The sequence below is a fragment of the Delphinus delphis genome, chromosome 17 (assembly GCF_949987515.2).
Source record: "Delphinus delphis chromosome 17, mDelDel1.2, whole genome shotgun sequence".
NCBI classification, from domain to species: domain Eukaryota; kingdom Metazoa; phylum Chordata; class Mammalia; order Artiodactyla; family Delphinidae; genus Delphinus; species Delphinus delphis.
This window is the reverse complement of record NC_082699.1, coordinates 51,711,399-51,730,744: the sequence shown is the minus strand read 5'-3', so window position 1 is coordinate 51,730,744 and position 19,346 is coordinate 51,711,399. Positions and strand designations below refer to the sequence as shown.

Sequence of the window (19,346 nt, the reverse complement as noted above, 5' to 3'; positions counted from 1 at the left end):
AATAAATCTCCATTATATATATATGTATATGTATACACACACATATACACACATAAATATACATACATCCCACTGGTTCTGTTTCTCTAGAGAGTCTTGCCTAATACACTGAAGGTCCATAAAAATTTACCTTTAGTCAGCAACGTTCTCAAATCTGCCTGTCTATTCTCCTGCATTACACCCCTAACAGACTGATTTCAGTAGTGAGGACTAGGCAACTACATATTTTTTAAATGCCACAGATAATTCTAATTCACACAATCATGTATGAGAATCAATGGTTAAAGGTCCTGTGTAACAAAAACATATAACAGCCACTCTTTCAGAAAAAAACAGTAAAACCTTACTAGGTAAAATGATGATATGAGTTTCAATTAAAGAATAAAAGCTTAAAGAAATTAAAGTTCACTAGGTTTCTTAGAAACCTGAGTTAATACTTAAAAATAAATTATTGTTACCATATCAATTTTTTGTATGGCTGGAAAGAGGGTAGAATGATAACTATTAAAATGTGTTAAAAAGATAATTTGAAAAATCATTCATCTTGGACTCTGGGATGTGCTTTGCTATTCACATATTTTAAGAACGGGCTAGGAACTCATACTACTTGAAGTAAAACAAAAAGTGGTATTAGAGTAGAATACTGATTCAGGAGCAATCCTTTGCAGATTTCTTCCATTCTGTCCTCTGATTCAAAACTATTTTCTGCTAACCTATAATAATACTATTTTATTTATTTTTATTTATCCATGCCCTTTGCTGAGAAGATCCAAAGATATTAAAATATACATATACATAAACACATAAGCCAAAAGCCAAGAAATAAAAGGGTTAAGAAAAACTATATCTATAGATCTTATGTGAAAAAAGCTGCTACAATTGAGGTACAAGTTAACCCTGTCTCACCTAAAACACCAAGTTAAAAAGGTAAGAAACAACAAGCTGACTCTAAAATGAATATAAAAATTTAAGAGACTCAGTCAAAATAATCTTGAAAAAAAAAACCCACAAAGTTGAAGGACTCACACTTCCCAATTTTAGAACTTACTACAAAGCTACAATATCAATATTGGGATCGATACAGTGTGGTATATAATAAACATATACATCGATGGAACAGAATTGAAAGCCCAGAAATAAAACATTGCATTTACATTCAATTGATTTAATTGCCCAAGACAGTTAAATGGGGAAAGCAGTCTTTTCAACAAATGGTGCTGGAACAACGGGATATCCACAAAAGAAAGAATAAAGTTGGACACCTTCTTCATACTATATTAACTCAAAAGTGTCAACGACCTAAATGCAAAAACTGAAACGATAAAACTATTAGAAGCAAAGAGGTGTAATCTTTGTGACCTTGAATTAGGCAATGGTTTCTAGAAATAACACCACAATGACAAGCAACAAAAGAAAAAATGAACTGAACTTCATAAAAAAATCAAAATCCTTTGTAATCAAAGACACCATTAAGCAAGTGAAAGACAACTCACATAATGTAAGAAAATTTTTGCAAATCATATATATGATAAAAAACTTGTATCTAGACTATATATAAAGAACTCTTACAACTAAATAATAAAAAGATGTAAATAAATAAAGTAACCCAATTTAAAAACAGACAATGTGAACAAACATTTCTCCAAAGAACATACATAAATGGCCAATTATTGCATGAAAAGATACTCAAGATTTCTGGTTCCTGGTCTGGCACATAAAGACCTTGGAAGTCATCACTACCATCCTCGCAAGAAAAAAGCTGACCCAACAACTCTTCTTAGATCCATCAGACAATTAAAGTTACAGGGCAAACCACTGCATCCAAAATTGCGAGACAGGTGAATACAATCACAGCTTACTTGTGCAAAGGACTCCATCAAAAACTGTTACAACTAATAAATTCAATAAAGTTGCAGATATAAAATTAATATACAAAAATCTGTTGTGTTTCAATACACTAATAAGAATCTATCAGAAAGAGAAATTAAGAAAACAATCCCATTTATAACTGCATCAAGAAGAATAAAATACCTAGAAATAAATTTAATCAAAGAGCTGAAAGCCCTATATACTACAAACTGTAAGATACTAATGAAAGAAACTGAAGACACAAATAAATGAGATGATTATCTCATGCTCAAGGACTGGAAAAATTAAGATTAGTCAAATGTCCATAGTACCCAAAGCAATCTACAGATTCAGTGCAATTCTTAAAATTCCAATGCCATTTCCCACAGAAATAGAATAATCTTAAAATCTGTATGGAATCACAGAAGATCTTGAGTAGCCAAAGCAATCTTGAGCAAGAAAAACAAAGCTGGAGGGATCAGGCTCCCTGATTTCAGACTATATTACAAACCTATAGTAATCAAAACAGTAAGGTACTGGCATAAAAACAGACACATAGATCAATGGGACAGAACAGACAGCCCAGACATAAACCCACACATATATGGTCAATTAATTTATGACAAAGGAGCTAAGAATATATCATGGGGGAGAAACAGTCTCTTCAATAAACAGTGTTGGGAAAACTAGACAGCCTGAATGAAACTGGACCTCTATCTTTACACCATACAGAAAAACAACTCAAATGGATTAAAGACCTGAACATAAGACCTGAAACCATAAAACCCCTAGAAGAAAATGTAGGTGGTAAGCTCCTTGACATCAATCTTGGTGATGATTTTTTGGATTCAAAACAAAAAGCAAAGTCAACCAAAGCAAAAATAAACAGGTGGGACTACATCAAACTAAAAAAGCTTCTGCACAGCAAAGAAAAACGTCAACAGAATCAAAAGGCAACTTATGGAATTAGAGAAAATATTTGCAAATCATACCTGATAAGGGGCTAATAACCAAAATATTATAAGAAATTATATAATTTAATAACAAAAAAACAAACAATCCAAGTAAAAGGGGTCAGAGCAACTGAATATACATTTTTCTAAAGAAGACACACAAATAGCCAACAAGTCCATGAAAAGGTGCTCAACATCACTAATCATCAGGGAAATGAAAATTAAAACCACAATGTGATATCACCTCATACTTATTAGAATGGCTATTATCAAAGAGACAAAACATACCAAGTGTTGGAAGGATGTGGAGAAAAGGGAACCCTTGTGCACTGTCGATGGGAATGTAAATTGGCACAGTCACTATGGAAAACAGTATAAAAGTTCCTCAAAAAATTAAACACAGAACTACCATTTGATCTAGTCAATTCTACTTCTGGGTATTTATCCAAAGGAAATAAAATTACTAACTTGAAAAGATATTTGAACCCCCATGTTCATTGCAGCATTATTTATAACAGCCAAGACATGGAAACAACCTAAGTGTCCATCGACAGATAAATGGCTAAAACAGTTTGGTGTAAGTACAGCTGACCCTTGAACAACGTGTGGGTTAGGAGCACCAAACCTACGGCACAGTGGAAAATCCATACATAGGGGACTTCCCTAGTGGTCCAGTGGTTAAGAATCCGCCTTCCAATGCAGGGGATGAAGGTTCAATTCCTAGTTGGGGAACTAAGATCCCACATGCCACAGGGCAACCAAGCCCACGTGCCGCAACTACTGAGCCCACATGCTCTAGAGCCCACATGCCACAACTAGAGAGTCCACACATCACAACTACTGAGCCCGTGCACCACAACTAGAGAAGCCCGCGTGCTGCAACGAGAAGCCCATGTGCCACAATGAAGAGCCTGCATGCCACGACAAACACCCAGCACAGCCAAAAGTAAAAATTTAAATTAAAAAAAGGAAAATCCATATATAACTTAAAATCGGCCCTTCCATATCCAAGGTTCTACATCCACAGATTCAACCAACTACAGACTGTGTAGCACTGTAGTATTTACTATTGAAAAAAATCCACGTACTAAGTGGACCCACACAATTCAAACCCATGTTACTCAAGGGTCAACTGTATATACAATGGAATATTACTGAGCCATTAAAAAGGAAAGAAATTCTGCCATTTATGACAACCTGGATGGACCTTAAGGGCATTATGCTAAGTGTAATAAGTCAGACAGAGAAAGATAAATACTGTATGATCTCACTTACATGTGGAATCAAAGAGAACCTGAGCTCACAGATACATAGAACAGATTAGTGGTTGCCAGACAAGGGAATGGGGAGTGGAAGAAGTGGGTGAAGGTGGTCAAAAGGTATAAACATCCAGTTATAAGATAAATTAAGTCCTGGGGATATAAATACAGCATGGTTTACTATAGTTAACAATACTGTGTTGTACATTTTAAAGTTGCTAACAGAGTAAACCTTAAACATTCTTATCATAAGAAAAAAGAAATTTATAACTATGATGATGGATGTTAACTAAACTTATTGCAGTAATCATTTCACAAAGTACACATTTAACAAATCATTATGTTATACACCTGAAACTAATACAATGTTATATCTCAATTATATCTCAATTAAAAAAATAATAATAGGGCTTCCCTGGTGGCACAGTGGTTGACAGTCCACCTGCCAATGCAGGGGACACGGGTGCGTGCCCTGGTCTGGGAAGATCCCACATGCCGCAGAGCAGCTGGGCCCGTGAGCCATGGCCGCTGAGCCTGCACGTCCGGAGCCTGTGCTCCGTAACAGGAGAGGCCACAACAGTGAGAGGCCCGCGTACCGCAAAAAATAAATAAATAAATAAAATAATAATAATAATAGCTTCTGTACCTTGAGTGCCTGTGAGGGCACTACACATATATCATTATTAATTCCCAAAACAACCCTGACAAGTTGGTAATATTCTTGTTTTACAGAGGAGTAAGGCTGAAAATCTTAAATAATTTGCCAGGTCAATAGCTAATAAATCCTTAGAAACAGGATAGGAAGCCTATTTTACTCCAAAGCATGATCCCAATTCCACTAGGCCAAAGATGGTAAATGGATTACACTCTTATGTCAAATTCTATTTAAGGAGAGTAACTTGGCAGGATTTAGGCTGAGAAGCACTCTGACACTATTCTGAAGCTCACTAGCAAAAGATCTTGCACAATTAACGATGTTGCCACGGGTATAGAAGGACCTAAATGTAAGAACCCATGTTTGCCATTTTAAAACAGGATCACACTATTTACAAGATTCAGTTACCTCTCCATGGCTTCAAATCTCATGCCAGTTAGTCGCTTGACTCTGTGACTGCCAGGGAACTGTCTTCTCAACTCCTGAAGACAAAACTAAAAAAAAAATACTGGTAAAAAAGACTTGAAGAGTAGTAATTACACTACATATACTAAATGGGTTACAAGGAACGGCTTACATAGTCTTCAATGTTTTTCTTAAATAATTTCATTACTGAGATCTAATGACATAAGTGAAATTAATCAGTAATGAATAATGCGGTAAAAGAACTCTGAACTTACAGTGAGGACAACAATCAGTTCTCAGAAACTGATCAAGCTCTTAACTAAGAAAATGAGCAGATTATGAGGTCCACTAATAACTCTTCAAATACTACTACCGTATCACTTAAAAACTGCTTCCATAATGTGTCAGGCACCACTTAAATAACTACAACTGCTTCCTGGCCTTTTCTTCCTAAGTATTGCACAAACATTCTCTTGATAAAAATTAAGTTTTTTGGTAGTAACCTCAAGTCCCTAGCAAATACTGTTAACACTTTGTTTAATTTTGCCCTGTTGAAGTCATATTCTAATCAATCACCTTGTCAGTACACATGTGATTTGGGGTCATAAAATACAGACACCATATCAATGGAGTACCAATCTCCTTTTGGCAGATATCCATAATTTACCCATCAACTCAACTATACAAATAATCAAATATTTATTGAGCACCTACTATGTTCTCAGCAACCTATAAGGGATTATAAGAGTCTTGGAAGTGCTAGAAATATTAAGCATGATAAAAATGGTCCACTCTAGTTCCCCCAACCATAACTGATTAAAAATGCCTTTAACTAATGAAGAAACTATTAACCAATAATAAAGTAAATTTTAATATGATCTGGAAATATAGCTTCAAAGTCTGTGGCTCTAAGTTCTATAATAAGAAAAATATTCAAGTTAGTCAAAACTGAAAATGATGGTCATTTATTTCTCTGACATCATGCAAAACTCATAGTACTTGTTCAATCAAGCTAGCTGTGCTGAACTTCTGAACCATTAAAAAGAAAAATACTGTGTTACAAAAGAAGTTATTACCTATTCACTTAATCTCCTACTTTACCAAATGGCATTTTGCTATACAAAAAAAAAACTTCAAAATTTCCCTCAAGATATAAGCTGCCACCTCTGTTGGTATTCAAAAGACTATGTCTCATAGGTTCTAAATGTAATACAACGGTTTCATGGAATATTTTTTATCACTGGTAGTTCCACTGGAGTTATGTGTATAGTCAACATGACATAATTACCTTGAAAAGGACAAAGCTAATTAGACATGCATATGTTCTTGGGTATTTCTACTTTCTGTTTTTTTTGTATTTCTTTTGGGCTTAAATGAGGAAGCAGTGTGAAGGAGCACTTAAGAGCTCAGAAATACAGAACAAAAGAACAGAAACCACTGCTTCCTGATTTATATAATGAATATAGTGATAGTATCAACACAAATCAAATTAAGAAATAATTATAAAGATTAAATAAACCATGATGTAAAGCTTCTAGCATAGCACCTAGCACATGAGTGTTTAAAAATATAGCTATCATTCTTTTATTTTAAAATTAAATTAAAATTAAAAATTACTTCCATAATGTGTCAGGCCCCACTTAAATACCTAATATTAATATTTTAAGTCATGTTCTGTACATGTCAGGATTTTCTACTAATTTAACATATACATTTAAAACACTGTAAAACAGTACTTAACATTATATATTAAGTAAGTCATTTAACAACCCCCAAAATAAATGTTTTAAACTATATGCTTCTTATTTTTAACTCTATAATATGGCATAATTCACCTATTAAGTGGATAACCTTCACCAACTAATTTAACCTCTTCAGTGAAACTGGGATACTAAACATCTACTTCTCAGGATTGTTAAAAAGATAAAAAAACATACTGTGTCCCAAAGTACCTAGCTAGTCCCAGCTACTCAAGAGTAGCACTGAGGGCTTCCCTGGTGGCGCAGTGGTTGAGAGTCTGCCTGCCGATGCAGGGGACACGGGTTCGTGCCCCGGTCTGGGAGGATCCCACATGCCGCGGAGCGCCTGGGCCCATGAGCCATGGCCGCTGGGCCTGCGCGTCCGGAGCCTGTACTCCGCGATGGGAGAGGCCACGACAGTGAGAGGCCCGCGTACCGCAAAAAAAAAAAAAAAAAAAAAAGAGTAGCACTGAAAACCACCTACAGAAAGCATTCAATACAGCCATATACTAACTGCTTACACATAATTTATGAAGCAAATTAAATATAAAATAAAACAAGTTTAACTACCTACCAATGACAAGTCATCCCGACCGTAGTCAAGGGCCGCAATCATCACCTGTTCATATATGATCCAAACTAGATACACAGAGGAAAAAACTGAATTTAATATAAAAATCTCAGAGCAGAAATTAGATAATAAATTCTTCCTGTTTCTGATATTTTAAAGAACATTACTCATAACTGAAAATTGATTTATTGTATTACATCTGGAATTAAGGAAAGAAAGCAACCTTATGTTTTCAGCAATGCAAAATATTTTAATATAAGGTAAAAAAAAATCTCTAATTATTTAATACTTTTACTGTTTCAAAAAATCATTATAAAATACATTTTGACCTGACCAGGACTACAGCCTTGTGAGCTTTAAAACAAAAATGCCTATTTGATAGCTTCACTACTACCAACAATTATAAGTCCTTCTCAAAATAAAATTGTCATTAAGACTTCCTAAGAAGTTTTTTAAAAACTAACAGATCATAGAGAGATTAATATGAACAGCAGAAAAACATAATAATAATTTTTTAAAAAAAAAACTAAGAACTGTAAATGAAACATGTGCTGAGCATGAACACAATAAATTTAAAAACTTACTATCATCTCCAAGCTTAGAAGCATATTCATTAATTAATTCCTCTCCAACTTCCACAATTTGCTCACTGTTTCGTGAGTTTTCTTCTCTCCATTTTCTCATTTTATCTCGCATTTCTGGAAAAAAAAATGCTTGCGATTACATATATATATACATTTGATTAATGTCAAACAGTTGACAAGATGAAATCAGCTTTTTAAGAAAATACACTCACACTAATGTAAAAGTCTATGGTATCTCAAATTTCATAAAGCAGAAAATCATTTTAGCAAGAGCAACAGATCCTTTAGAACAGCGCTCCCCAACCTCTTTGGCATCAGGGAGTGGTTTCGTGGAAGACAACTTTTCCACAGACGGGGGAGGGGCATGTTTCAGGCAGTAGTGCGAGCAATGGTTCAGGCGGTAATATGAGTGATGGGGAGCAGCAGATGAAGCTTTGCTCACTCACCCACCGTTCACCTCCTGCTGTGTGGCCTGGTTCCTAACAGGCTGAGGACAGGGGATTGGGGACCCCTGCTTTAGAAGACTGAAAATGCATTACAACTGATATTACAACTATCTTTAAAAGTAGTGTACGGCATGGGTCTGCTACAAATATCCTCTATCCCTTTAAGCAACTATGGATCATAGCGTTTTTGGGTTACAATGTTCAGAATTTGATAAAAGCTAAGGATTATTTTCTCAGAAAAACAAATAAAATTATACATTGAAATCTCAAAAATTCAAGGTGCTCCTGAAGTTTACCCATTGACTCAAGAATATAAAATTTTCATAATCAGGGTATCATATTAGGCTATCAGCACTGAAGAAACATTCATCACAAAACTCTCTTAATAACAACATTACTACAACAGTCCATATAAAGATACACAATTACACAGGGAAATAAACAGAAGAAAAAATTAGGACAAAGGAAATTTTTTGATTATATATAAAGATAAAAATGAATAATGTAAAGTAAGGTCAAAGGCACTAGCAAACAACAAAAGTTGAGAGAACAACTTTGCATATTAATACAATAGGGAACTGGAGTTTCAAAGAACAGCATTCTGACAATAGCAGAAATAATAACTGGGGTGGGGGAGTACCTAACCCAGAAAAAAGATCCCTTTTTTATATGGCTAAGGTAGAATTAACTGTCCAGTTCACCAATTACATACATGCTTTCTTACTCTTACCTCTTGAAAATCTTACATATTCATCTGAAGTACTACCTTCTTCCTTCTATTGACATACATGTTGTACAGATTTAAATAGTTGAATTAAGTTGTTGTTGAACACATGAGTTAAATAAACAATATGCTATGCTTCTATAGAATATATCTAAGAGAAGCATATAGGATTTTCACTACCTTTATATGCATTACCTGAGTCCCTACAGTTCGAAGTCTACAAAAGAAAACAAAAATCATCATAAGATGAAAATGGACCCTAAGTGAATTTACAAAAACGGTCTTAGAAAATCATTACAAATTAACATAGTTAATTTCTTCTACTGAAACCTAGAAATCACCTTGACTCTCACTCTGCACAGGAAGTAACTTGAACTCAATCTTAAAGGTTGAAGAGGAATTGAGCAGGCAAACAAAAAGTAGGTTACACATACCCCACAGGTTAAGGACTCAGTCTCACAAGACTGCCCCCACTTCAGAAACCAACACAAGTCAGGGATACCCATACTTCTGAGCAACTCGTTACAAAATCAGGGGTTCCTTTCTACAACTCCCTCATCCAGTTTGATACTTGCTAGAGTGGCTGAAAGAACTCAGGAAAGTGCTTCACTTACTATTACTGGTTTTTTATAAAGGATACAACTCAGGAAACAACCAAATGGAAGAGATACACAGAGCAAAGAGCTGGGGGTGGGAGGGGGTTTTCGGGGGCATAGGAGTACCCTCTCTGAGTGAGTCACCATCCCAGCACCTTGATGTATCCACCAACCTAGAAGTTCTACAAACCCTGAAGTTTAGGGGCTTTTATGAAGGTTTCAGTCTGTAGGCATGACTGATTAGATCCTTAGACACTGGTTATTAAGTCAATCTCCAGATCCTCTCCCCTCCCAGCAGGTTGAGGGGTAGGGTTGAAAGTTCCAACCCTTCACTCAAGTCTTGGTCTTACCAGTGACCAGCCCCCATCCCGAAGCTATCCAGCCACCAGTTATTCAATGGTATATAAAAAGACATGTATCACTATAAATCTTAGAAGATGTTGTATGTGGAACCCAGGACTAAGACCAAATATTATAACAGAAGATGTTCCTATCAACCCTACCACTAAGGAAATTACAAGGGTTTAGGAGCTCTGTGCCAGAAATTGGGGATGAAGACCAAATATACATTATACCTTATTACATCACAATATAACATATATCCACAAGATAACGTGCATATAACATATATCCACAAGGTCCACGACCTGGGTTCTCAGAACTCATTCAAACCACATCCCCTACACCATAGTTATACTGTCTGAAGTTGACATTCTCTGTCAACCTGGCAGACTATTTTAAAATAGGAAGAGCCTCGGGAATATAAATCTATTTAGTGTTTTACAGATCTGTTCCACAAAACTGCACCCCTTGCCTGTACCCTGACACCCAAATTAAGAAATGCTAGCCCAGGTGAATTAATAAAATATGCAGTTTGAATTTAAGAAATATCTTTTAATCTATTAGATTATTTCTTAACTTGCTTTAGAATGCCCTTTAAGAAACTGTAGAATTCCTTCCCATAAACTAGAGACTAAAAGAGAAAAACTGGTCCCATCTCCTTTTTTGTCAAATTTCTCATTTACCAACAGTACTCAATTTTCCATCAGTCTCCTCCTACTTATTCATAATCAAAGTATATTACTGGAAAATCTCTGACTTTTAAAACATTCCCTTTCACCCACTGTCATGTCCCCCATGACTTCTAATTAGTCATTCAAAAATATATTAATACATACTTTTTATAACATGCTATAAACGTAATGATGAAAAAGAATCATCCAGTGTGCCTAAGAAATTGACAAGTTAACAGAAAAACTGTAAACAGCAGCAAAATAATGTGATAAAAGGTAAGATAGTGGTTATGTTCAGAGCACTAAGAAAGCAAGGTGAGGGAAAGATTAATTTCACCTGGCAGGGAGAAAGGGTTAAAGAAGACATCTGTGATATGTGAATTAAGCCCTAAGGATCAAAGGGAGTTTGTTAGATGAATTCTACAACAAAGAGCATAAACTATGGTAGAGGAGTAAAAGTATCTCATTTGGTAAGGCAAGGGTCTCCAACCTCCAGGCCATGGACCAGTACCGGTCCGTGGCCTGTCAGGAACCAGGCCGCATAGCAGGAGCTGAGTGCAGCGGGCAAGTGAACAAACCTTCATCTGTATTTACAGCCACTCCTCCTCATTCTCATTACTGCCTGAGCTCCACCGCCTGTCAGCATTATGGTGAGTTTTATAATTATTTCACTACATATCACAATGTAATAACAATAGAAATAAAGTGCACAACAAATGTAATGTGCTGGAATCATCCCAAAACCATCCACTCCACCCTGGTCTGTGGAAAAATTGTCTTCCGTGAAACCAGTCCCTGGTACCAAAAAGGCTGGGGACCAACCTTTTCCCAGGGACTGGGAAAGTGCCCAACCCACCTATTGGGGAAGAGAGAGAAGGCAGGCAAAGCAGTTCCTTCAGGCCATTGCAAAATGGAGCTCAGGTTAATTCTTAGTTTATGTAACCCACAGCAGGGGTGGGGAACATGTTTCTCTGTCAAAGACTACTCCCAGAGATCCTTAAAAAAAAAAACAAAAAAAAAAAACCTGAAGGATCACTCACCAGAAGAAGGAAAATTAGGAGAGCAAAGTATAATAGGAAAGAACAAATCTGACTCCATATTGTATCTTTTTCTTTTACTTTAACCTTTGTATTCTATTGCTTTTGCTACAAGTTAAGAGTGTTGCCTAATGGCCTGAAATATACAGGCCAGCCCTTTCTCAAGACTCCAACCTTTAAAGGTATAACACTTTTCTACTCATACAGAGATAAGAAGTTGCAAACAGAGTATAAAGTTTGTCTTGTTGGAGGTTTTCAGGAACATCATGACCTGACCTACATGAACAGATGCAAGAACAAAGGATTTTGACACCAAGAAGTTTGCAGCAATCAACCATACCCCCTCCCCTCTTTTAGTTATAAAAGAGCCTGAATTCTAACTGGGGTAAGATGGTTCTTTGGGACACCAGTCCACCATCTTCTCAGCTGGCTGGCTTTCTGAATAAAGTCACTATTCCTTGTCCCAACAACTCACCTCTTGATTTATTAGCCTGTTGCTCGTTGAGCAGAATGATCTTGGACTTGGTAAGAAAAGCACTTTTTCTAAAGATCAACTAGGAAAAACAATGAGCCCGTTCACACAAATATTTCCCTATTTACCCAAGTTCTAAATTTTAAAAGAAAACCAAATTGAGTATAACATGTACTTCAAGATATTTTTAAAGCAAAGTAAAAAGTATTATCTATGCACTGTTATGACTCCCTCAAAAATATATTTAAAGTGTTACATACACTTCAATTTTGCCTCACAATTCTTTTCACTATCCAAAGGTTTTTCCTGTGTTTCAAAACTCCCATAAGCTTTAAATTTTTATCTTCTTTCTTCAGATATCTCTTCTACTATCCAAAGGCACTAGTGTATAGTGTGGTTAAAAGTGAAGATGCAAAATTCAAACTGCTGGAGTTCAAATGCCAGTTCTACCACTTTCTATCTGTGTGATATTGGATAGTTAACACTTTTCACTTTAATGTTCTCATCTAAAAAGTGGAGATGAAAAATAATAATACCTGTATCATATAGTTGTTGTGGTAAGCACTGTGAGATAATTTATGTGTTTAGAACAGAGTATGGTACAAAATGTGCTCAAAAAAATTTAAGCTATTAATGTTCTACCCTGTTTCCTTACGTGTTCTCATACCCACTTTTAATTCTCTTTTGTTTCTGAACCAAAAGGCTTTGAAACTTCTCTGCAAGCCAACAGTACGTTCTCTAAAACCAAATGCTATTTATCTTTTCCTAATCCTTCCATCTTTGGCTTTGGTCTTCATATTTCATTTAAAGCAGGAGATTGAAAGCAGGGGTCAATAAAGTCCCAGGACCAAATTTTGCAGCCACTTGTTTTATGGATAAAGTTTTACCAGCACACAGGGACCCCTCACCCCCAAAAAAAAACCCAAAACAAAAAAACCCACAGGTACCCTTATTCATTTCGGTACTGTCTGACTGTTTCTGTGCTACAATGGTAGAGCTGAATAGTTGAGACAGACCATATGTCACACAAAGCTGAAAATATTTACTACCTGGCCCTTTACAGAAAATAATGCCAATTCCAGATTTAGAGCATGAAGTGGCATAAAGACATAGGAGCTACAGTCAGAGGACTTTGGTTTAAATCCCAATGCTGCTACTTAGCACAGTCATCTTGGACCTGTTATGTAACATTTCTAACCTCAGCTATAAAATACAGAAGATCACAAGCCTATCTGCAATGAACATTACATAAAGCAAAACCTAGACCCCTCAAATGTCTTAGCCAGTACAATGTTGGGGGTTGGGGTGGGGGGTAATCTGTTTTTAATCTGATTCTGATTACCTTTAGATAAGGCACGCACTCACCAGTTCTTCATAGGCACCACTATCATCTTTCACGCAATTTCACACATTATCCTCATCTTCTTGGCATCTGAGTTTAGAACTCCTAATATCAGATAATTTATGTAAAGCACTTCATAAAATATAAAGTGCTACAAAAATTTTAATTAGCATTTACTGAGAGCTATTTTTTGACTCTCACCACTATGCTGGTCATTGGAAGCACTGAGAAGATTTGTGTGTGTACAGAATGTAAACAAGTAATTAAAATATGAGGGGTGTTTGTAAATTAACTATACTTCAATGAAAAAAATATGATGGGTGACATTAATAAGGTTCATTAAAAACTCTAACTATCCTCCAGTTATAATCAAAGAATTTCTTCCTGCAAAAAATACTAATGATGCCCCTAGCATTTGAGAAGCTCTTAGCCAACAGGCTCTTGGTTGTTTCCATTATTTGTTACATTTTAAAAAGTCAGTTGCATGCAAACCAGTTCATGGCAGTTAAACTTAATGTAATTATATACTGTAATTAAATATTACAAAAGCTAAAAAAAACTTGAGTGCAAAAGATAGACTTTTTCTACAAAACAAAGCTGGATGCTTTAAAAAGACTCCACAAAGGTAAAGAGCTTTCAAAAACTGCTGTTATGTTAAGGTGACTCAATTAAAAATAAGAGGAAAATAATAAAAATCTACAGGACTTGTGCACTGAAGCTGCTATACAAGGGTCTTTATGTTCTTGTTCCATGTTACAGAAAGCAAAGTTGAAAATGGTTTATTAAAGATGACAAGGAATTTCAATCAGGAGATCCCTATCAAAGAAAAAGCCCTGCCCTATATCAAAAGTCCATTTAAAATTTTAAGTTTACCAAAAGGAGTCACTGATCTTTTTTTTTTTTTTTTAAATAGGAAAGTGGCTCCCAACTATCTACAAAATAAAGTCCAAACTCCTTAGGCTAGTATTCAAGGCACCAACCTACCTCTCCAGCTCTTACCTTGCAAAAATGACCTTCACTAAATATTTACATACCCATAAATATGAACTTTTAGTGCAGAAGTGAAATCTCAGGGTACGTGCCATGAGACCTGGGACCCTGCCTGTCTTTTTCAGCACTGTATCCTCAAGAACTGGAACAGCAGCTGGCACAAAGTACTCAAATATATGTTTAACTAACATGTCATTTAGCATATAGGCTAATAATTAAAGCTAGGTGTGGATGATTACCCACAGAAGACATTCAACCTTTTTAGAGCTCTTTGAAGCTGATGGGACCTTTGAACCAACTTTCCCCCAGAAATATGTACATGTTTAAAAACACACTCAATTTTGCATATAATTTCAGGAAAGTCACAGACCACATAACACCTATGCCTGCATCAGTTAGAAGTCTGTTGAACTCAGGATTAATCACCACCAATAACAGATTAAGAAGAGGGCTAAGGAAAGAACCACTGGGGACATCAAAAATTAAGGAGCAAATGGATGTAGAGAACACAGCAAAGTTCTGAAAAGTAAAAAGAGAGCCTTAATGCTATTAAGAAACCAACGAAAGAATTTTTCATAGAGGGAATGACCTGCAATGACAAATGTAGTATAGATGTACAAAACAGATACATTAGACCCAGCATTAGATCTCCCTAGAAATCTTACTGGACTAATAGAGCATGGAAACCACATTGTGGTTGTTTAAAGGACTGAATAAAAAGAGAAGTAGAGACAGTGAGCATACACAACTAAAATCCCCTCAAACATTTTAAATAAATACTTTTTCAACAAATATTCATTTAATGCCTATTATAGGCCAGGCACTGTGTGAGGCATCCTATCCATATTCTGCCCAAATACCCTATTCTCAACAAACTTGACTATACCCTCCTTCAACTCTTTCCCACCTCCAAATTCCTCTATATAATAAACATCAATAACCTTCAACTGGCTGATAAATAAACCATATACCTACTTTTTTATAGAGCCCAAGAGAAACTAAGAGAGCGTTAAACTTAGTATATACGTCTTTTATAAATATGTGATAAACTTTCCTATCACAAGAAATCACACTACTCTTTGAACTAACCATTTCCAGTACTTTAATTCATGATGCTATTCAATGGAATTCTTTTTTTTTTTGGCAGTACGCGGGCCTCTCACTGCTGTGGCCTCTCCCGTTGCGGAGCACAGGCTCTGGACGCGCAGGCTCAGCGGCCATGGCCCACGGTCCCAGCCGCTCCGCGGCACATGGGATCCTCCCGGACCAGGGCACGAACCCGTGTCCCCTGCATCGGCAGGCGGACTCTCAACCACTGCGCCACCAGGGAAGCCCTATTCAATGGAATTCTTAAAGGACACAGGTCAACTGACACTCCCGCCCCCCCCAAATCTAAACAAAAAAACTACCCCGAGGGTCCTCCCATTACCCTCTTGTTACCAAAAGTCTCTGAAAGAAAAATCTACAATACTCTTTTCCTAAAAGTCTCCTAAAATAGAATTTTAATTCTACTTATTAATTACATTAATTAAAATGAGCAAACTATATTCTATTTGCTAAGTGAGTTGCCTAAGTCTAAGATACTAAAAAAATCACTCCAATACTAAGAAAATTACTTATAGTATTTTTTGTGATGATCTTTTAATCCTACTAACAATTCATTTAGTCAACAGATCACTAAGTTCCTCCAATATGTCATGCACTAGAACAAGATAGGCCTGGTCCCTCTTCATTCGAGGAGAGACATTTTTAAACTTAACACAATTGGGTAAGTACTTCAGTACTATGAGGACACATAGTTAAAGGACCAGGGGTAAGTTTTGTTGCTTGTTTTTGTTGTCTTTTCTCTTTTAAATTTTGGTGGCGGGATGGAGAATGGGCGGGGGTAGGGTGGTCAAGGAAGGCTCTCTGAGTATGTGACCTCTGAGGGGAATGCCGAGAAATGATAAAAGTATAGTCAGTAGAGCAGAGTATAAGAGTAGAACCAGGAGGGAAGAACACTCCTATCAGAAGGAATAGCTTGTATCCAGTCTTAAGACTAGAGGAGCATCGCACATTTAGGGAATTCAACAAAAGCCAGCGTGGCCAGCTCACAGAGCAAGGGTAAGAGTAGCTTAAGATAAAGCTGGAGACACAGACAGGAGCCAGATCATCTTTTTATATGTATTTAATAGTTTAAAAGCACTTTAACATATGTTTTCCCTTTTGTTCCTCAACAAACTTGTGAAGTAGTTATTATTGATTAATCTAAATCTAATTATGTCACTCATCTTTAGAATGTCCACAGGGTAAGGTCCAAGTTACTTAAATTACCTTGTCTGCTGGTAGTTAACACACCCACTCATTCCCTACCATTCTACACAACACTATCATCTAAGAAACTTATATTGAACATACCTTCAAAATAGCACCTTCAAAAAACCATGAAATATTTGAAAATTTCTTAAAAGCATTAAAAATAACAGCCACGTAGCTACTGAAGGAATATACCCTGACACAAGCCTTTTAAAACCATGTTACAAGTCTGTCTTTCTCCTTTTGACTATGAACTCCCTGAAGGTAGGGACTGTGTCACTTAATTTGCTGTCTCCAAGTACTGAGAACTTAATACTTTTAATATAATGGATTCCCCAGTACACGTAGAAACACTGCGGTTCACAGTGTGCTAGAAGCCACAAAAGCAATAATAAATCACTGAATTCACTTCCAGTATAAAAGAATTTTACCTTTTCTCATTATTGTTTTCAACTTTGTAATACTGGAAAGATTTACTCACCACTGAACAATCAATATAGTTTTCAGTCCACGTGTTATCAGGCCATTATTTAAATATCCGAACAAATAAGCTACTGAAGTCTACTGTGAAATGTTGGGAATATAAATTTCGATTACACAAATTCCATGCCTTAGAGAAACTCAAGGCTCTTCTCTTAAGCATGCATGCCTCCCACGAAAGTTTTTAAGAAAGGAAAATCTCTTACAGTACTCGTCCAAAGTTTGGCTGCTTCCAAATTTAAACACAAACTCCACCTCAGATTAAACCAGAGGTACTTCCCCTTCAGAAAAGGAATTACTTACTGGTAGGGAATAAGAAGGAAGTTGTGTGTGTAAATGTGTTTTGAGGGGGAATGGGACAGGGAATAATTAACAAGGGGAGAAATCAGAAACCCAGTTTTGAAGAGAGAATGAAATGTAAACTGCCATGTAAAAGAATCAGATATGTTCACGGGTTTTCCACACACCTTTACTACACAGAATTGTAACCCTTACAGAGCACTTCAAAGGCCCGTACAGGCCGTGTATTTCTCGGCTGCAAAGACGCTTCTGCAGGCAACTATCCCGCCTCCTCCGCGCCGCCCAGCAGCCACAGGAAACGTATGACAACCCTAGCCCCAGGTCCCGGTCGCCTTTCAATGGAAGCTACCCTGCGCCGTTGGACTGCCGCGGAGGTAGGACGGTCGGTCAGCCTACTGGCGCAAGAGGTGGGAAACACCGCAGACCCCAGTCGGTGGCCGGGCCAAGGAAGGGGTCAGCCTCAACCTCCACCTCAGCCACCACCACAGCTCTGCCGGTCCAATGCCGAAGAGAGACCGGAAAATCCAGCTCTCCGAGGGCAGCAGGTACTCCCGAACGGCTTCCCACGGCTTCTGGTCTTTCCGCGCCCGCCCCGGCAGCAGTTACCTTCCCAGGTGACATCGTAAAGCTCTGAGACCTTCGCCATCTTCTCAGAACCTGGAGGCAACCGGGCGAGAGGGCGGGGAAATGCGGTCACACGACCCGAGACTAGGCGGTGGCGAATTACGACGTCATTTCTCATTGGCCAAGAGCGCGGAGGGGGCGGGATCCGCCTCACACGTGCACGCGGCTCTGCCGAGGGGCAGTCGGGAAAGGGGGCGGGACGAGCTGGGCGGTGCGCGGCGCGTTAAGGTCTGTGAGGGCGCGGGGGCGGAGCCGCTGGAGCCGGAGCCGCTGGAGCGGGAGCCGCCGAAGCCGGTTTGGGGTGAGATGTCTATTTTACCGTGGATTCTTAACAAATTCTGGGTCTTTAATGTGTGCCACTCCCGGCTTTTCACTTTTTTCTGCATAGGTGTATTCATTCTCTTCCCACTTCCTAATCGGTACCTTGTTCTCTTCATGACCTGCTGCAATGCAAAGTTCTGCGCGAACCCGTTATCTGTCCCCAACTTTCCTCCTTCCATGATGGGATTCGCCTTCGATTTTCTTTTTAATGTTCGGCTGACCTGATACACTTCAAAAATTTCTGGTTAAATCTCTTTGAGGAACTAAGCAGAATTCTGCTTTGCAAGTTATGTTCCTGTGGCCGAGGACTTCTTTATGTTCACATGAATGGCTTCGTGCCAATCCAAACCCTTAGTTAACGCTCCCCGTGGATCACTGTCTGCTTGCCAGTCTATTTTTTAAACTCCATAAAGGCAGCCGATATGTAAATGATTATAAGTAGATGAATTAATCACAGCCCCTACACTTCGCTCCTCTTTATTCGCACGGGGGAGCCTCCAGGCTAATTGCTTTCAGAAACCTTTGGAACTGGTTGGATAGAGCTAGGGAAAAAATGTCTGGAGTGGAAGCAAAAAATTTGAGGGTCATAAGGGTATATTTAGTATTTGAAGCAATGAGAACATAAAAATGTAAAGGGGGAATATGTAAAGTTAAGAAAGAAGGCTAAAAATTCCTGCATAACACGTATACTT

At 37.5% G+C, this 19,346-nt stretch overlaps 1 protein-coding gene across 2 annotated transcripts in view; it reads right to left on the bottom strand.

The window, feature by feature from the left end:
• The window catches only part of EMC2 (ER membrane protein complex subunit 2), a 52,397-nt gene extending 34,019 nt beyond the window's left edge, over positions 1–18,378 (bottom strand). For both annotated transcript variants that reach the window (XM_059995065.1, XM_059995064.1), the window contains exons 1-4: positions 18,316–18,378; positions 8,015–8,128; positions 7,434–7,498; positions 5,124–5,209 (exon numbers count right to left, since the gene is read on the bottom strand). In XM_059995065.1, coding sequence (XP_059851048.1) covers positions 5,124–5,209; positions 7,434–7,498; positions 8,015–8,128; positions 18,316–18,355 — 305 coding nt within the window. In that variant the 5' untranslated portion in view covers positions 18,356–18,378. The remainder of the gene's footprint in view (positions 1–5,123; positions 5,210–7,433; positions 7,499–8,014; positions 8,129–18,315) is intronic.
• Between the last annotated feature and the right edge of the window lie 968 nt (positions 18,379–19,346).